Genomic DNA, 20315 nt, shown 5'->3' on the forward strand with positions numbered 1-20315 from the left:
TAACCCAATTCCTCTGAAATTCTTTGAAATCTCTCTTTCGACTGACATTTGTTACAATATGCCTTTGACATTCTTAGAAAGGTTAGATTTTCTTTGAAAAGTAGTAACACTACAAAACACAACTTAAAAAGATACAACAGATTTAAAAAACATTTCTACAGCATATCTTGCCCTCACAGGAAGGCAGAGAAGACAAGTTGACTGACTGAGACACAACCAAATCTAAAACTTATTTATTTTTCAGCAATTAACTTTTAAATAACTTAAATCAAGTCTTCAGTGTCGGACCTCTCCAAGGTCTATTATGGCAAACACTCACCTGGTAGCTGCCTTTTTGCTGTGGGACTCCATCTCCTGTTTTCGACAGAGCATACCCTCCATGGTTTCTGGCTCAGACTCTGCTCCACCCCTGCTTGGTAATGTGGCAGACGGATCGAGGCGAGAGGATGCCAGCCCGCTGTCTCTACCTGGTCCGTTCACCGACTCGGACTCCGAGCCCTGTGGTTCAAAGAAGAACATTAATGGTGGTGAGGAGGTAGAAAAAACACACTGGTTGGATGGAGGCAGTGAGCAGCAAAGCAGCCATTCACAGGCATACATGGAAAAGCTATGATGACGTTTGCTTTGACAGCACTATATGATTACCTGAGATAACAGCATAACGTAGTTTCAGAAGGTCCACATAAATACAGCTGCAGTACACTGATATTTAACTGGACAATTACAGTCCCTCATATAGGTAAGATGTACAATTACAGTAACCATACATGTGGGAAACATGCATAAACTGGACATGAATACTTCTAAAGTCTATGATATCAGATTTGTTTGTAGCAGAGGCGGCATTGATAAAGTTTTGCAAGGTAAAACCAGTATTATTAAGATAATATTTGCCTCTTTGGTTAAGTATCTATTTACTGAGCAACTAGAGATGAATAAATGATCATCTATACTGTGACACAAAGACAAAAACATATAGACATACACACTCTCAAACGCAGTTCCAACTATCTGAATCCTTAAATGCACAAAATCTCTTAGATGAGCATTGTGACAAGTATTCTGTCTTTTATTTACCATATGAATCTTGAATCAGAAACAATAGGATGCCTTTTAAAGTATCTAGTAATCCTATATTTAAATCATGACAGTAGAAAGAATCATTATCAGCTGAGGAGACGTTGTTTGTCTCTTTTTCTTCAATAAACCCTTTCCTACAAAGAGCTGTTAAATGTCTCCACCAAATGACATTCACACTCATCACAGGAAATGTATACATATAGGGGAAGACTAAAACAAGCTACATATAAATAAGCTTTTAACAAGTACAAGTGTCACCACATTTACAACTCTACAGTCACTCCTGTCCTGGTCAATATGAGCACATATACAACAGCAGACTTCAACATGAACATGATCCATGAAAACAATCTTTTCATGAATCTGCATCATGCCTTTAAACAGTGATGGGACTCATTGATGAAACTGAATAAATGAATAAATAAAGCAATGGTTGCATCTGTGACAGAGAGCAATGGCTTCTTAAAAGAAGAAAAGAGGCACTGCAGTTGACCAGGAGCTGAGCAGAGGCTGTGAAGGGGGCGAGGGGGAAGCTACAAAGCTGACCGTGTCTTGGTACTCACACGCTCCGGCTGCTTTGGCTTACACACACGTTTAGGCTCTGATTTCTTTCCCACTGACAACGATAGCGATAATGACTGCTGATAAAAACGCAATAAGAAAATGTTAAGACGTCTTTGTCTGTGGCAGAGAATTAGTAAGTAGGTTGCACTTCTAGAACTATTTTAGACACATTACAATCTTCTAATTACTGATGTCAACAACTGTGTTGGTCAACAATAAAATCGATTAAGTTCATTTCATACAAAAATGGCTCCCTTTCTTCTCTGTGTTAGACTAAAAACACAAGATGACGTCTAGTTTCTACAAGCAGCCAGTGTAGACTGAAACACATGAAGGCACCAGGTGCTTCATTTGCCAGTGAGGAATTTCACTGTGTTTGTGTAACGTGTATTTACTGCATGTTACACAAACTCCCTCCTCACAGGTGCCCCTTTCCAACAGGAGTCGCTAGTGCAGCGACGAGGACATGATTTTTTCATCTGCAACCCCAAAGTGCCACTGTTTCCACACTGCTTCCACACTACACTACATCAACAATAACAGTCAGCAAAGATTTGCTTTTCATTTTCACTATAAAACATTGCTGATAGATATTGTTGTCAGGTATTTTACTTGAATTAGCATTTCATAAATCACTATTAATGGCTAGTGTCTGGTAATTTGGGATTCAGAAAAGTAAAATTCCACAATTTTTTTTTTCTTTCTATTCGATAATAGCAATAATGTCATTATATGACAAGGGACAATGTTGTTGATTGAAGTAAAACAGACGAGACAGGGACACACACTCACATACAGTTACACTATGTTCTACATATATGACATACTTACAAGTTTGGACTTCTTTTAGAACAAAGAAAATGTGTGATATGTTGTCATGAAATTCATGGTTTGCCACAAAATATTGTCATGTTTTTGATAGTTTGTCAATAATATAATATTAGTAAAACTTAGCATGTGAACATCTCATTGCAATACTGATGCTAAGACATTACAGGACATTACACGCTAGAGCCCTAACATAGAAGATTACAATGGAAACCTACAAAGATGTTGACACTCAAGCGTTTGGAATATAAAAACATGTCTCACCTGAGATGTGTCGTCACTGTGCACTCCATTCACTGACACCGACTGATTGAGTGTTGTCTGGTCCAGACTGGTTCTGTGTTTGAGAGGGTAGGAAAGCATGTTAATTAATCATTATAAACAATGTTTATACTGTACACAACAGCATTCTGCTCTACCAGTAGTTTACCTGGCTGCAGAATCATGTGCTTGACTTTCTGCCTCAGATTGTCCCACTTCCACTGCTGGGGGTGGTGTTGGGGGTCGCCGTGCCCTCTCCTCTTCCTCTCGCCTCCTCTGGATCTCCTGTTCCTCCAGCTGAAAAGTGGAAACTCAGTGGTGTTATCTAAAATTAAACCTCTCGAGTGAGGAAAAGTCAATGCCTCCATTCATAGATGAAAGGTGGACATCCTGTACATCCTTTATCTAACCAGGCCCCTGCGTTCTCAAATACATGTAAAATTTTGATCTGTGATGTTAGTCATGTCTCTACTTACTGTAGTGAGTTTCTCCAGCAAAACAAAGCGTTCTTCCCAGGCAGCAGCAAGTTTCTCAAAGGCCTCATGGCGCTTAATTAGACTTTCCACCTCATCCACATTTGCACCCAGCTCTGCCGTTCGTACCAGAGGTTCCTGCCCTGCCAACCAAGACTCTGCCACATAAGCATCGCGTCCAAATTGCAACACCTCCAGCACTGAAATGCAGAGAGAAGGAGGACAGAAAGAAAAACAACAAGAGAGAAGGAGAGAACAAATAATTAGGCATTTCAGTAAGACCAATGCGTTGGTGCAGGGAAGATTGCCCCAGCAACGGTTCCACAAAATAAGTAAAAATGTAGGCAGACAAACCAAAAAGTTGGTCCTGGCTCTACTTTCGCCACAGTGCAATGCAACATTATCTGGCAAGCACAGCAATAAACTGAATTGGCCAATCCCATTTGTGTAAGCAAACGCGCCATGTAGAATACCTTGTAGTATTGAGTTGTTTACCTTGCAAGTCATGACAGAAAAAAGGTCATGGCTACCTTTTTAAAGGAGTGTAACCTGCTGTGGGATATCTGGGTGTTTAACAAGCCTTCAAACTGGACATACCTGTTTGCATTTGATCTTTTAGCTCTGCCCTGTAGCAACGAACTGAAACCATTACATCCCACATGTTGTTTTGCTATAGCACTACTAGAATGAACGTGCCCTTATACAGACTCTAAAACATGTCATGCTTGCATACCAATTTGTAAATGGTCCATCTTGTCTTGCCACTTTTTGTTGATCTTGTCCCTCTTTTCTTGAAGTTGTGCAAGTTTCTCCCGGATCTGTGAATGAAGGAACATCCAGTAATGAGAGGGCACATGAAAAGATTGGCATTAAGCAGATAACAGTGAAACAGAATCATTATAAAAATCACCTCATCAGCTGCATAGTGATTATTGTTGATGAGAGTATTTCCCATCTCAATACAGGCAGTAAAGCTGTCTGCTCTGGTCTCAATCTCTGACTTGATGTCCTGATGATTGGCAATGACCAACCCTGCTGAAGACACATCCCTGGGACAACAAAACAGAAAGAGAGGTGAGATCAAAATAAACTTATAACACTGATTATACCGACATTATCATAAAGGTAACTGGATAATTTAACATAAAATGACATTCACCTGGGGCTGTCATGTGCATCAATCTGCAGGTTGACGCCATCCATCCAGAGCATGAGGTCTCGCACCATGTTGAAGAAGCGGAACTTCTCCACAGTGTCTTGCAGTAGGATCCTGCGAGCCTGACCAGCCTCAAGCAGGCCCTCCCAGGCAGAGGTAACAGCATGTTCACTCCTGTGAATGTCATCAGCTTTCTCTCCAGCGTAGGCCTTCTGCAGCCGTGCTGCATCATCTTGCACCTGGTTCACCTAAGAGGTCAAAGGGAAGAGGGAACATTCAGTCTTCTATTCACATGTTGCTCTTGGAATCTCACATGAGATCTTTTATATAACAGATAAGCTGACCTGTCCACTGAGGGCCTGGATGTCATGTTCGAAAGCGTTGTGCTGTCTGTGTAGATGTTGGACAGTGTTCAGATCACGGCCAAGGTCAGAGGGCAGCACCTCCCTCTTCTCCTTAACACGTCCAAGCACCTCCATGGCGTCCTGATGGAAGCGGTGCAACTCATAGGAGGCTGCCAGCATCTGTGTGCGCGTGTCAATCAGCTCCAGCAGATCAGCCCAGGCCTCATTTAGCCCGTCCTTCCACTCAGCCACACTGGCGTTCTCCGGATGACCCGATTCAATCAGGTCATCTGCCAGTGCATTTACACCATCTACACGTTCTTGGCCAATGGTGCTTGTGTCACGAGCAAACTCCCGGAACTTGTCCCTCAGCATCTGTAGAAAGAAAAATCAGGGCAAAAATGAGCAACATAATTAATTCAGCTAAATTTCCCTAAGCTTCATTGTCTCCAAAGCATATGAATGAGAAAAAAAACTCACTGTGACATGCTCATAGTCCTGTCCTAGTTCATGTGAGCCAGCAACCACCTCCCTTTCAGCAATCCACTGTTCCAGGTCATCCACCTCCCGCTTCAGCTGGGTCAGCCGCAGTCTCTCCTGAAGACGCCCACGACGCTCCTCGGCAAGGTCTTTCAACCCTGCATACAGCTTGTCAACTTGTGCTTGTCGTAAGGTGATTCTCTCACTGTTAAATATAAATGAGACCAAACAGATGAGTAGTTGTGATTGTAGAACTTCACACATAAGAATACATAAGAATACGTGTGGAATCACAGCTGACAGTGTAACATTCAGATCTACTTGCGCTCTCTCACCTCTCCGGGTGGTCACCGGTGACCATGAGTCGGCTGCTGTTGGCTAGCTGGTGTATAGTCTGGGCATAGTCTTCAAGTGCCTGTTCGAGGGTCTGGTGCTTCTTGACCATCACTAGTGCACTTTGCTCATCCTGGGAGACAAATAGGAAATTGTTTAGTTTTGTCAAGACAGAAGATTGTGAGAGAGTGGCACTTAGAGCAATTCTAGGTCTTATTTTGTCTTGATTCACCTTGGCCTTTTCCTCTGACATCATGTGTAGCTCCTGCTCTCCCATCCAGGCCTCCGCCTCTGCGCTATCAGCATAGAACTGCTGGGCGCGATTGGCCTCTATTAGGCGGGCATGACGCTTGTCTGTCTCAGCAATCAGCTGGTCCCAGAGATCCCTCAGCTCAACAAGACGATCCTCAAGGACAGATTGTCTCTCGCCATCTACCTGGGTCTGAGTCTGCCCTCGTCTGTGGATGTCATCGATGCGAGGCTGATGGCCCTGGATCTCCTTCTGCAATGTCTAGTTCAGAAACAGGGAAGGTGTTCACTTTTACTGGTGTGTTTCTGCCCCTCACATTCACCTTAGGTCTATACTCAGTGACAACGTTAGTAATTTAGAGATGACAATAAGTGTAAGCCATCTTTATATTTCATCCTAAAAAAACTGCTTTTTAACCATCTCTTTACCTGGTTCTTCTTGATTAGCAGCTGTACCGTGGGCAGGTCTTTTCCATGGTCTGTGGAGGTCGCCAGAGGCATCCTCTCTTTCACCCATAGCTGAGAGAAAAAAAGCATAAATAAAACATGGCATCAGGCAAAACTGGATCTGAGGAAACACTATTATACTCCATACTCCTCATCTAATTTACAGTATGCATTCAGTAAGGTAATCCCACTCACGATTTCATCCTCCAGATCTCTGTTGAACTGATGGGCCTCTTTGGAGGCGAGCAGTTTCTGTCTCCTCAGTTTGAGAGGTTCCTGAAGGTTGGAAAAGTTGTCAGTGACACGCCTTTGCTGACCATCTACTTCAGCGAGTCCAGCGTCTTCCTGGGACAGGGCCAGGGCCTGAGACTGCAGAGACTGCACCTCCTTCTCTCGGACCTCCATCTGGTGCTCCAGCATCTACACAGGGTCAGTACAGAAATATAAGGCAAGATGGTAAGACATTTGCTGATCTCCACTTAACATATCTGGCCAATTCCACCACATGCACTCATGGAGTTCAGGATCTCTACACATTAAGCACAAATGAAAGGTTAAGCACAGATGAAATTCTTCAATTAATGCACATAGTTTAAACTCTGTCAATTAGAACTTATACCAGTTATATTATATGATTTTAAAGCTGTGTAATACAACAGTATTTCTCCAGAGCAAAGATGACAGATTGTGCTTTGCTTGCACAGTGTACCTGATGCTTCTTGAGCAGGATGTTGACACTGGTCAAATCCTTGCCATAGTCGTCACTATGCAGCTGACCCTCAAGGTTTTTCAGCCAGACATCCAGAGCAGAGCAGCTCTGCGTGAAGAGCTCTGCCCGGTTAGCATCAAACAAACACTGGGCCTTGGTGCGAGTGGTGCCTTCCAGCTCTTCCCACTGACGCTGTAGGTCCTCCAGGGTCTGCTGGACAACAGGTTTCAGCTCTGGCTTCTCCGCCACCAGCGCCTGACCCTCCTGTTAGAGACAAGAAACACAGACACATTTAAATTAATTTAGCTGCTTTGGCAACACCAGTGCTGGCAGATTAACGACATGTTATCTAACCTTATTCCTGTTCTTGCCCATTCATCATCTAACTATTACCATTATATAAACAGAACAACTGTCCACATATCACTGATAGACAACTGATCCTGGAAAAGACCAATTAGCAAACCTGGATCTCAGAATTAAAATTACCCTTTAAACTTACATCTAAAAAAAAAAAGTCAACTAGCAGAGATGAGTGGATGTCAAAAGACTGTTAATTTATCATAATATTTTATTTCTTCCATGTGTGTTTGTTAATTAATGACAACAACTGATATAAAAAAAATGGTCACACCTTATCAATTTTGTCAAGCCAGTCTTTGTTAGAGGCCAGCTCTGCCATGAAGGCCTGGTGTTTCTGCCACTTGCTGTGAAGATTTCTGGCCTCGTCATATGACATGTCCTGAGCCGTCAGCATCTTCTCATTGATCCACAATGTGAGCTACAGAAAGGAGAATAGCATTATGGAATAACCATTATCATTAACAAAATTATAATGAAATACAAGTGATGAACACTAATTCTATAGCAGCAAGCAACTTGACTTATTTATTCACCATGCTATTGTTTCATTTCATGCTTTTTTTTTGTTTTGTTTTTTTTACCTCCTGCCCATCTTGAAGGAAGTGCTGCAGTTCCCGGTTATCTTTAAGCTTTGTCAGCAATTCATTTGCAGCTTCCTTATTCTTATGATGCCTGGAAAAAATTCACAAGAAATCTAAATGAGACACTCTGAAAATAACAAATCAAAAAGGAGAACTTAATTAGTAGGGCTTTTTCACCCTTTTTAAACTTTTTCTAACCTCTCCTGGATGGAATCAACTTTTTCCTGGATCTTATCAGAGTTTGCATTACAGTCATTAATGAGGCGCCGTCCAGCCTCCACCACACCAGTTATCTTCTCCTCACTGGCCTCTGTGGTGGTGAGGAAATCCTCATGCTTCTTAATGGCCTCCTCTGCTCCCTGAAGACTGGTAGGCATCTCTGTGTGGGACAGCACATACTCCTACACAGAGAGGAAAGGAATGTTTTAAAAATGCATTTCTTATATGCAATTATCTAATTCCAATGTTTGAGTTGACTTTCAATGAGTTTAAAACATTGAAAACAAGTGCAAACTGGAAATATATTGAATAATTCAAACTAGAAGGAGCCACACATATCATTTCTTGTGTCATTCAACAATTTCAATGATTTTGCAGCAGCTGTCTTTGAATCTCTACTCATAGGTTTATCCAGTTTTTACATGTGAATGAACATTACTTTCGATTTAATTTGATTTTTGTTCTACTTAAAACAATGATAGTAGGTCATTTTATGACATGAAAATAGACCTAGTGTAGCGACCTACACTATATATATCTAGGCCTATGGCCTACTTACAGTGCAGCTTATTTCTCTCCTGCCATTTAGGTGTAGGAGGTGTATGAATGCACATAACTGGACACCATTGACACCATTAACAACCACAACCATTAATATATGATATAGGGTAAACATTGAGTTTGTTTTAAAACACCTGATAACCAGAACAAATTCCTTGTGCTGCACTGAAACCATAGTGGGAGTGTTTGCTCTAGATCAGTATTATATGGTATTTCAGGCATACAATTATTTGGCTTTGAATTTGGCTTTGATTGTTGAATTAGACTGTGCCAATGAGGCCATGCATTGATGCATGATTTTTCTATCAATGAGGTCATAGCTCACTGTCATAGGATTCAATTCCATAGTATTTTTCCTAACCTGGCTGTTGAGGAAAGCCTCTGCCTGCTTTGCATCCCTCAAGAAAGTCTGGAAGTCAAAGGCTTGAGCCAAAAGACTGTGTCGGTTCTCCCACATGCGACGCAACTCATGCCAGCCAGTATCCAACGCCTGGAGCCTCTGGGCCAAGAACATGTACTGGGCATCTGTCTGACCTTGAGTCACCTCCTCACCAACTGCTCGCATCTTCTCATAGTCCTCCTTATAGTTATCCACCTCATTCTTGATGCTCTCATGCTGCCCTAGCAAACTCTCCGCCTCAGGCAGAGAAGTGGGAATGTCCTCTGAGGCCACGGCTGTCTGGGTGCGGGACAGCCAGGACTGGAAGTCGTCCAGATCCCTAAGGAAGCCCTGCAGCTTGCTGGCTTCACCCAGTGACTCCTCACGTCGTTTCATGGTGGTGTTCAACTCCTCCCACACCTCCTGAATCTCTGCCAGGCGTCCTTGGATCTCTCCAGCCTGATCTGGATGTTCCTTGGCCAGCTTTTCTGCCTCATTTCTCAGGTCATCCAATTTGCCCTGAAAAGACATGAAAAATGATTTAAATGCAGAAATGATGAGAAGATACCTCAGCATAAATCACTGCATGTAACCTCTCCATACCTGAATAGCCTCCAGGTCCCTCTCCATGCCAGTGAGTTTGCGTTGTAGTGCCATCACTCCAGCCAGGTCATTGCCCAAGCTCTGAGTAGATTCAATAACCTTGGTCTTTTCCCTCATCCAGGTTTGGATCTCATTACACTCCAGGTGGTAGTTCTGGATGTTAAGGGCCGACTCTAGGGCCTGTTTCTTTTGATCGGCCAGTCGCTGGAATTCCCTCCATCTAGGGACCACACCAAATGAAATATTTAGGTTAAAAATGCCAATCACAGTACAAATATATGTCTGTGTTAAAAAGTGGGTTATGTCAGCTCTGACCTGTTATTCAGCTGGTCCCGTGTGTGGTGGATTTGGTCTCTGCTACAGTTGTCGGAGCTCAGCAGCTGCTCAGCCACCAGGCTCACATCAGTGACACGAGTGCCTAGGTTGTTCATCTCAGGTTCCAGTGTCTCAAATCTGCAGCCATAAATGATAGACTTAGATCAATTCACTTATTCAAAGACTAATCTAATTGGACTATCTGTAGATAATACAACTATTTGTGAGAGAAAGCAGTGACATTTTGTACACTTTTAGGACAAGATTAGAACTACAAAATGATGTATTGATGGTTGTAGAATTTTGTCACAATTTTTATCTTGTGTGGAAATTAATCAACACTAGCTCTTGTGTTGATTAAGTAAGCCTCAGCTTCCATTTCTCTGACTTAATTGGGTTTTGAGGATTAGAATTCAGCCATCACTATTTTTCTAATAAATTAAATCTTCTGTAATAACATTCTTCCCTTCCCCTCCTCCCAGACTAACCTCTGCTGCACCACCTCTAAGTCCTCCAGTTTGGTCGGGATCTCCATGCCATGTAACCACTGCTCCTTTTCTTCCACCCAGAGCTGGCAAGCACCAGCCTCACTGAACATGCGGTAGAGGGCCAGGGCACCTTCCAGAGCCTGGCGCCGAGCTGCTGACAAAGATTTCAGTTCTTCGTAGCGCTGCTCAATGGCAGGTAGACGACCATCCACCTACAGTCAGCAATAAACAATAATTTAGCACTATGGACAACATGTCATAATTTAAGAAGTATGAAAAACAAAGAACACATACCTGAGGGAAATTAATATAGGCCTGTGGCAGTGCTTGGACCTGCTCGTGCAAGGAGTCGATTACAGGATGGTGGCTCTGGATCTCCTCTTCTATTTCCCTCTGCTTGCGGGCTAGAGTTTGGGTGGAGAATTCATCATGGCCCACCTCCTGACTGGACACCTGTCTAAGAGTCTCCATGATCCATGCCTCCATGTCATTGGCATCTGTTTGAAACTGATGCAGGGCCACTGCTTCCTTAAGCCTCTGCTCTCTGAGCTTGGTTGTCTGGGGAACAGGAAGACAAAGAAGATTACAGAAAAGAGTCAATATTTGGAGAAAACAGCTTTATATTTCTCTAAGAAATACAAAAAATAGTCATCACCACCTACCTCCTCCAGATGTGTCCACTGTGCTTGGATGTCTTCAATCCTCTCTGTGACCTCTGGGGCTCCATAGTGTCCCTCCTTAATCAAAGTTTCCCCGGCAGCGATGCTGTTACTCAGGGGGCCATAGCGGGCTGCCATCTCATCCCTGAAAGCCTCATGTTTACTGAGCAGGTGAAGGGCAGAAGTGAGGTCGCGGCCACAGTCTCCACTGGCCAGGATCTGCTCTTGCTCTCTGATCCAGGCTGCCTCCTCTCCGAGATCCCACAGGAACTGCCACAGGCGGCGAGAGTCCTCTAGGCGCTCTCTGCGTGCACCAGCAAGCTGACCAAGCTCCTCATAAGCTCGTCCAAGCAGGTCAACCTTCTCACTAACTAGTCCCGGCTCACATGGTTTGTAGGCTGGCAATCAGAAAAGGCAGGAATACATGGTGCTTAGATATTGAGCACAAATAGGCCTGACTAAAGCTGTACTGTCTGTACAGAGAATGTGTAAAAGTATGTTTGAAACCTCACCCTGTTCATAGGAAGTGAAGCGCTTTGCAGCTCCCTGCACTGCCTTGATCCTCTCTGCCTGGGCTGAAGTATCAGCCTCTACCAGAGTGTGTTTCTGCAGTAGGTCTAAGACATCATGCAAATGTTTACCACTGTCCTGAGACTGTAGACGACTCTGAAACAGGCAGAGAACAGAGTTCAGTAGAACATTTCGTCATTTCATCTTCAAAGAAAACTGAACGGATATTTGTACATTTTGAACCATAATCATTTTATGTGCTGTGCAATGCGCTTGATGATATTTTAAATGACCAAAAATCTAAACTAATAGACAACAACAGAATTTCAACAAGCAGTAGCTTCAGTCCATCAACTTAAAAGAGGAGCCAGAGCCATGCTCAGCAGAGAAAATTCCTCCAATTCCTCCAGAGCAGAGGGCCATTAATGACAACAGGACATTGGGCCACAAACACGATTAAAAGGATTTCATAATAAACTGTATATAAGTGTTCTAATTATATGGCGATGTGTGTTGCATTGAGATATTAACAGCATGTCAAAAAACAAATACACACACACATATATCTCTACCCCAGCTGTCCCACACAGAATTAAACAACTTCTTATACTCTTTCTCAGTTGGGAAAATCCCAAACGCTAACTTTGGAATAGGTCAAAGCTCAATAACAGCAAATACTGCTAGATTTGTTCAAAGGTAGTGAGTGGCTGAGGGTAAGCAGACCAGTGCTATGCAGTTTTAACATTTGATCTAAGGCAGAAGAGAAAGGCATGGATTCTGTTTTTTTAAACAGATACAGAATTGAAAGATGTTTAAGACTATTAATGATTCACATCGGAATTAGGACAGAAGCTGAATATTTAGGACACCTGTACAATGCATTCACTGGCACAAGATAACAGCAAATTAAATAAACAACTACAAAGACCTATTGATTATAACTGGTAACCTTGTAAACCTTCTATTAGTGTTTGCATTGGTTAACCATTTTAATCAGTCAGGTGGTAACCTGGGTAATAGGCTACTTCAATGGCAGCCAAAATGTAAAATGCTTTGTCCATTAGGCAATTGCATTTGAAAATACAAGCATTTCAGACTCCTTATGGGGTAAGTGAATTAATATCACAGCATGTGGGAATGGGGTCACCAGATTTAAGCATATAAGGAGAAAGGCACATACTCCAAATGACTGAGGTCCCCCTCAGCTAACCACAGTAAAGCAGCAATGACTCAGGCTAGGCCTGTAAAAAGCTAATTACTGCTGTTAATGGCCCTCTGATGAGTGCAGACACTAAAGCTGCAATGGACATATGTGAACAACATCTAACGTAATTGAGAGGATTAGGAAATTCCTTTTTGTTAATTAAAATCAAAGCCAACAGAATGTAGGATGTAATGCGCTAGTTCCAAGTTAAAACAACTGTTCAGTGGTTAAAATAGTATAAGCATGCATTTTGTTGAGTGGTTCAGTACCTTCATGTCTGCCATCCAGTCCATGATATAGCGCATCTCCTGGAACAGTCTCTGTAGGTCACGATGGGCATTCAGCCGCTCTCTGCGTGCAGCCAGAAGCTCCTTCAGGTATTCCCAGAGTCGAAGCACATTATCCCTTCTTGCAATTATACGCCGCACATCATGGTATGCCTCTGCTTCAAGCTCTTTGGCAACAGCCTCTACAGCAGCCACACGCTCCCAGTATGCCCCAATGTCTGTCTCAATTGCCTCATGTTTACGAGTGGCAGCTTCCACTGCTCCCAAGTCAGTTCCAAAATTGTCCTATTGACAAAGGAAAATTAGCTTTTCACAGTAAAAATATTCAACATATTCAAGTCTGAAAATAGAATGCATCTGCAGCCACACATCATTATCTGTTTTTGATCAAATCACACTTTCTTCTATCTACCTGGGACACCAGCCTCTGGTTCTCACTCAGCCATGTTTCTCGCATAGCAGCTTTGCGATCAAAACGTGCAGCGAGCATTTCCAGCTTCTCCTGGCGAATCAACTCATTTCTGAGTGCAAGCTCACGTTCATGCTCTGCCTTTTCCAGTCTCTCCCATGCCTACCACACCAAAGGAAAACACAGGGAGTTGGTAACATCTTGCAACTAGGATAATAATACTAGTGCATATGTGATGATGTCAATTTTGCAAAATTCCATTAACTTAAATAGTTATAGATGATATCCAAACCTTATTGATGTCAGAGATGAGTTTGCCTTCTCTTGGCATGTAAACTTTCTGGTTGTTTGCTCTCATCTTGCTTTGGATGGTAAAGAGGAGAACTTCCAAGTTTCCTTTCTCTGTAAATCTGTGGAGACAGACATAACCTATGTTCAACAAATAGCTTAGCATTAAGTATCCTAATGGTAACAAGAATTGGGTCATTTAATGAATTGTATTTACTTGCTATAAAGCTTTTTGTTACTCACTTCGGAGGTTTCTCCACAGTTCTGTAGGAGTTGAAGGCCTGGAGCTGGTTCTGTACAGCACTCAGTGAGTTAGCTAGCTGCCGATCATTAAGCGTCACTATAGTCTGCTCAATCCACTGCAGCAGCTCTGAGGCCAGGGTCTCATACTTCTCTATCAGCTGGTCTGCTTCAATAGCATAGTCCAGGACCTACAACCAAGAGAGTTCTGTGAATCAAGGCAACTGGTGGGCCAACACTCATGGTTACATACTCATACACATAAATGTATAAACACACACACAGCTAACCTTGCCAATTCTTTTACCCTCCACTGCCAGGGCTTTCATCTTTGAGAAGTAATGGTAGTAGGTCGCCACATAGGTAATGATGGACTTCTCATCAGGCTGATCAACATTAACATCTGGAAAAAAAGAGAGCATGATCCATCTACACCTGATGTCTTCCCCATTTATTTAATCTACTGACCATAAACTTTAGCATGTACAAACAACAAGGTAGTGCGGGTTGTCCGCCAATCAGAAGATCTGTGGTTCAATCCCCGGCACCTCCAGTCCATGTCAAAGTGTCGTTGGGCAAGATACTGAATCCCAAATTGCTCCCAAAGGATGTGCCATCAGTGTGTGAATGGGTGAATGTTGGCATGTAGTGTAAAGTGGTCAGAAGTCTAGAAAGGCGTTATAAAAATGCAGCCCATTTACCATTCCATTTAACACAGTTAAGTATGTCCATCTTTGGACATCATTAGTGTGATGTGAGTGTAGCTGACATGTGATGTAGTGTTGTCTAAGCTATAATCAATCTGTTTCATGCCACCAACTTAGAGCCTTGATGGACAGTGTCCTGCCCTCAGTGTGACTTACAGGAGTGCTTCATGTTTTTGTGGAGACTCACCTTCTGGATCGAGCAGCTTGGTAAGACCCAGCTCCTTCTCAGCCACATTGAAAGCATTTTGGAGATTGTAGTGAGCATTGGACCTTTTCAGTGTGTCAAACTCAATCAGGTCAGATCTGCAGAGGCCAGGGAACAATTATGATTTTAATATGAACAGATTGCAGGGGAGAGCAGGGTGCAAGCAGATGGCAAGATCATTCAGACAGAAATATAGCATCACCTTCTTGTGGTATAGAAAATAAACAGAAACAGAAAGAGAAGTAATATTTTGCAGTGTACTCCAATACATGTCTCTTTTTACAGACCAGAGTGCAGACAATAATCCACTGGATTTAGGTATAGTCATCTGCATGCAAACAGGTTTTTCATTGATGGATTAGGCAAACTGCTCCTGCCAGTTATCACTTATTCTTGCCTAAACCATGTCTTCATTTTGAACTCACATAGGCATTAATAGGGTATAAAATTGGTTCGGGGGCCTATATTATCATTGACATTTTAATGACCAATAAGCAAATTGCTGTTTGTATGTACACACACACAAATGAGGACAAAAACGGCTTTTCTCATTGAGGTCTGAACAATCATGAAACCTTTTTCTCCAAGCATTTTAATTCACATACGTGATTATGTTGCAGAAGATTGTGAAGAAAAGAAAGCCCTCAACATTACAACTTTGAATATTCTAATTGCCTTCTGTGCTGTCTCCTCTGTTCAGTAGTTTGAGTGGGGACCTGATCATGTAAATGGCAGAGTCATGGTTTGCATGAGTATCCTATGGTATGGTTCAGTAACTCCACTGAGAGCAATGTTAGCATGCATGTATCAAGTATCACCTTAGGCATTCATTGTAATGAATTATGCTCTCTGTTCTATTTGTCTAGGAGGAATCTAGCTATACTTTTGGTTTTCAGCTAACAGATTTATTTAAACACAAGCTATTTAAGCAGCAGTATTACCAGCAGGGTGTGCAAGTGAGTTACCAAGCATGGCTCTGCATAGAAAATAAGTGGGTTATTATTTCTGTGATCTAGGTCATCTTACTCTCTATTTTATTTTCATCCTTTTAGCCATACTGCAGACTGTTTGAAGGATGGGAGGAGTAGGAGGAGACCTAAATAGAAAAGGGGATAAAAACACCCCAGAGAAGTGTGATGGTGCTGCAACAGGTGCTTCTCATTAGGCAAAGAAAGATAAAAGTGGGGGTGAAGATACAGGACACATTTTTGATTTGCAAGATAACTATTCAAAATCTTTACTTTGAAAAAGATCTCTGTTGAAATGAATTGCATCAAAGCGTATGCTTAACAGGGGCCAGTTTCATTGCACATGACAGTGTAGCAAGTAATATCAAATACAAGAAGAGGTCAATGACCTGTGTTTGTGCACAATGGCATTGAACGCCAGGCCATCTCTCCAGCTGGTAGTGAAGTTGTGGATGTTGACATTAGGATATCTGCAGAGGCCAGAACAGAAGCAATTATTCATTAACTCAACACACAACAACGTTCATCAGTAACAACGTCATTAGTACCACAAATAGCGTAAATGGTACAATATATCTTCAACATTAGCAGTATTTATCCTGTAAGCCCTCCCTCTGTCTCTCTTCTCCAGCTCCTTTCTCACCCAGCAGTTTTCATTTGGCACCAAAGCAGCAGGGCATCTTTGGCTGATTTCTTCTCCTTGTTATCTTCTGTCTCCACACTGATGTCCTGGATCTGTCAGCAGAGCATTCACTCAGTAAAAACTGTGCCCACATCATGTTACACAATTATTACAACATCATTACTTTAATCTATTATCTGTCAGTACATTATGCCAAGTTTAAGGAAGGGCTAAAAAATTCACAAGTGATGACAGTAAGTACATGACAAAAATAATTGCATCAAGAATTTGCATTGTAAGCCACTTCTCAGCAGCATTAAATTCTATTACCATTTTTGTGAGTTTGCCTGAGGATGGACTGGTCTACATGCAGAGACTTGGTGTCCCAAAGTCAAACTCACTCTTTGAAAGAGGTTAAGCAACGTGGCAACTGGGCTGAGGCAGGAATGAGCAGAGCTCCACACAACAACTCCATATGTTACCTGGAAGCGAAGGATGATGGTCCAGATGAGACCCAGGGTGAGACGGTGATTCCCATCCACAATGTCGTGTGAGCCCATGTTTTCTAGATGGACTTTTTGCTCCTTGAGAAACTGCAGGGCTTTGTCAACGTTCTCCAGGCAGTGGATACGCATGCGACCCTTAGTGGGCTTTGGCTGTGAGGAAGAGAAGGAAAAGAAAGGTTGAAATTATTATTACATAAAGAGGAAAGGGAGCAAGAATGTAAAAAAAACAAAAAACAAGTAGAAACTAGGGCAGAAGTAAATCACACTAAAAGTGCATGATTTCTTCTTCCTCGTGACTTGAGGTGCAGGATGAGGGTCATGCTGAGGGCCTGGGTCAGGGTTGGGACAGAGAAGGGTGGTTTTTGTATGATACTGACCAGCTGTTCTCCTGAGAGCACTTCCAGCAGGCGGATTAGCATGCGGCCATCGCGTAGGTCAGTATACAAGTCACCGATGCGACAGGTCACTCGGCCTAAGTGAGAGTTCACCCATTTGGTGAAGGTCTTCTTCTGTACTGCTTCACGCTCATCTGCAAAAAACACAACAGGAGAGGGGTTGAAGTCGCATTACATCAAGATTACAATTGACTCGGCTCACTGAGATGCCACTGGCCTCACTATCATTACTGTCAGAGAAATAAACATTTAAAAGGAGTCAATTTTGCTCTAAACAAACACCAATGTAGTCGACGGCTTTAGTCACTTCTGAAAGCAGACAGGTGACAGTAAATCATAAGGACTTAAACCTTTTTCCTGAGCAGTTCATTTCACAGATAAGCTATGCCATTAAGTCTCTAGGATCACTGTATTGACAGCTTAGTGAGAGGTTTTCACTGTTCAGACCAAAGTTTACTGATGGCCTGCCCATATGTCCATGCTAATTACTCTAATGATGTGAGTTTAGAGGAAAAAAGTGACAATGCAAAATTGCACATGAAGGCAGTGACGTTCAGTGAGCATTTTTGTCGTTACTTTGTTAGAGCGGGACTAAAAACAGAATCAATATAAATTAAGCTGTAACAGCAGCTCAGACATATGGACCAGGGAAGTAAGAAGCTAATCCTGCTCCGCCACCTAACAAGGTGACCTCATTTCTAGGACACAAGGTCTCCCTGCCTTTTGAAAACACTATTCTAGCATAGTACCTAACGCACTGCCCCTAATGCAGGCCTACACAGAAAAACCCTGAAGACAGAAAATAGATCAGAGGAGCAGCTCTGTATTAATAAGTTAAACAAAACAAAGGCCTACTTATAGCTGCATGAAATGAAATATAATAGTGGAGAAGATAAATGGACCTTTTACAACAATGAAAATAATAAAGCTTTCGCATTTTGATATTCATCAATAAGCAAACCAAACCATAATAAGCCATATGTTGAGTAAAGCTGGATTTTAAAAACCTAAACACCACACATAGCTCCATTTGATAAAATCAAATGCAAGCAAGAGCAATCTTTGATGGTGACTGGTATCCTGCACAAAAGTGCAACATACAACACTTTCTGGTGTTGCAACAACATGCACTACTAACACTGGTCCACCAATAAGTAATGATTAAAGGTTGCCAAAGGCAGGACTTGTGGCTGTAAGCTCTTCCAAAAGCAACAGTATTCAAAGCTGAAACTTCCAACCCCAAGGCAAACTCCAAATATTGAGGCAGTGGCTGTAACATTGGGTGATTGTGAAGGTTAAAGCTGACAGCAAGTTTAATATACTCATAATGAAAGAGATCCATGAGATTAAATCACGTGGTCAGCACCAGTTCTTCTGGAGCGCTAATAATAAAAATCATCAAAGTAAACCCATTAGTAACTCAAAAAGCATGAGTTTAGAATAGGCTACTTAAAATATGCTACAGTATTAGTTAAAACTTTATTTAATAAATTATCATTATTTTCTGAGGTGATCAAAGACAGCATGTTGTGCAATTAACCACTCTACTAACTGTCAGCTAAAAAAAGAACAAATTTTGAAATTTCTCTCCTTCAAGGGTGGAGTAATACCGCAGGACGTAACGCTTGACCTGTTGCAACCTTGTGGTGGTTCCTCTATATTTATACTCTACTACTATATTAGAAAGATCCTCTTTTGAAATACATAAAACAGACATAGTATAAATGTATTTTAACATCAAATTACAAGCAATCTGATACTCATTTTCTAAAACAAAAAATTATGTTTTTAACACAATTAAAACAGAAGACTCAGTCCCCTAAAGCAGTGACCTCTGCTTTACCTCACTGTAATTCAAGTATTAAAAAGGTATCATGTGGAGTTTTTAACCTCAAGTGGCCCTGTCCAGTGATATTTTGATGAGCAGGCCTCTGTATTGTATATTAATGTTCCACCAACATGCTCATGAGGATGCATATGTATGCAACGAGCATTGGGGTGTTGTAATACCTTTTATCTGCTGACTGCAGAGGGCCACACCTGTCAGGTGTCATGTTTTTCCAAGTTGAGAGTCATATTTCAGTGTCTTTTGTGGCCATCTCACAGCCATGCAAACAAAATCTCTGGAACTGCCACATCGTTGAAAAACCATCCCAAAAAAGTGTTTGCACAGTGATAAAATGCCAATGCACTGTGGAACGCTCTTGCTTGCTTCATTTGCTGTTCTCCTGACAACACTGTGTGCTTAAATGCACTGGCCAGCAGTAGAGGAAGCAATAAGGAATTATTTTCCGTTATTTGGTATAAAGTTGTTTGGCTGGCCATGTTCTGTAACCAGAGCTGAGGGTGACAGAACGGCACATAGAGGCAAGCAAGCAAGAGCACTGAATAGAGAAAGAAAAAATATGTGAAAATGATTGGTTTCACTGGACTAGAATGACAATAAATTTACCTGCTCGCAGTATAGATAACCATCACAGATTATTTGGATGTATCCTTATAACTACTACTTAGCTACTTAAAATCAAAATTTTCAAATGAGAACTGGACTGTAAAAACAAACACATTAAAACAGGCTGTTTGTTAGACTTAAAGAACACATACCATGTGTTTTGGTGAGAAATGAATGAATGAATGTAAACCAAATTGAAAACTCCACAGGATACCTTTACGTCTGGGGCGAGAGGAATTTTCCTGACCTTTCCTCACGGCTAAGATGTGTTACTGTAGTCAGATGGTAATTGAGTTCAACTTGTGCAACAATTTAGTATCATTTACTGGTTATATCTCCCTGTCCCACCCCTTTCTTTTCCCGCTTGATGGCTTGGTAACAAGTGAGGAGAGCACATACATTACAGACAAAGAGTTCAATAACACATAAA

At 41.9% G+C, this 20315-nt stretch overlaps 1 protein-coding gene across 3 annotated transcripts in view; it reads right to left on the minus strand.

Moving 5' to 3' along the window:
• Positions 1-20315, minus strand: part of sptbn2 (spectrin, beta, non-erythrocytic 2) — a 51025-nt gene that overhangs the window by 1696 nt on the left and 29014 nt on the right. For 2 of the 3 annotated variants that reach the window (XM_067607907.1, XM_067607908.1), the window contains 34 exons: positions 17416-17567; positions 17015-17188; positions 16554-16645; positions 16300-16380; positions 14925-15040; positions 14321-14433; positions 14034-14221; positions 13795-13912; positions 13506-13664; positions 13076-13378; positions 11605-11758; positions 11096-11490; positions 10728-10991; positions 10434-10645; positions 9946-10083; positions 9631-9850; positions 9010-9546; positions 8067-8269; positions 7869-7959; positions 7559-7705; positions 6925-7188; positions 6411-6635; positions 6198-6287; positions 5752-6030; positions 5522-5652; positions 5187-5391; positions 4707-5081; positions 4366-4610; positions 4117-4255; positions 3940-4024; positions 3210-3406; positions 2903-3030; positions 2737-2809; positions 320-498 (listed from right to left, as the gene is read on the minus strand). In XM_067607907.1, the coding sequence (XP_067464008.1) occupies positions 320-498; positions 2737-2809; positions 2903-3030; positions 3210-3406; positions 3940-4024; positions 4117-4255; positions 4366-4610; positions 4707-5081; positions 5187-5391; positions 5522-5652; positions 5752-6030; positions 6198-6287; positions 6411-6635; positions 6925-7188; positions 7559-7705; positions 7869-7959; positions 8067-8269; positions 9010-9546; positions 9631-9850; positions 9946-10083; positions 10434-10645; positions 10728-10991; positions 11096-11490; positions 11605-11758; positions 13076-13378; positions 13506-13664; positions 13795-13912; positions 14034-14221; positions 14321-14433; positions 14925-15040; positions 16300-16380; positions 16554-16645; positions 17015-17188; positions 17416-17567 (6472 nt within the window). Of the gene's footprint in view, positions 1-319; positions 499-1643; positions 1722-2736; positions 2810-2902; positions 3031-3209; positions 3407-3939; positions 4025-4116; positions 4256-4365; positions 4611-4706; positions 5082-5186; positions 5392-5521; positions 5653-5751; positions 6031-6197; positions 6288-6410; positions 6636-6924; positions 7189-7558; positions 7706-7868; positions 7960-8066; positions 8270-9009; positions 9547-9630; positions 9851-9945; positions 10084-10433; positions 10646-10727; positions 10992-11095; positions 11491-11604; positions 11759-13075; positions 13379-13505; positions 13665-13794; positions 13913-14033; positions 14222-14320; positions 14434-14924; positions 15041-16299; positions 16381-16553; positions 16646-17014; positions 17189-17415; positions 17568-20315 lie in introns of all 3 variants that reach the window. The other variant, XM_067607909.1, reaches the window with a different exon arrangement.

This window comes from Thunnus thynnus, chromosome 13, assembly GCF_963924715.1.
Source record: "Thunnus thynnus chromosome 13, fThuThy2.1, whole genome shotgun sequence".
In the NCBI taxonomy this organism is placed as follows: domain Eukaryota; kingdom Metazoa; phylum Chordata; class Actinopteri; order Scombriformes; family Scombridae; genus Thunnus; species Thunnus thynnus.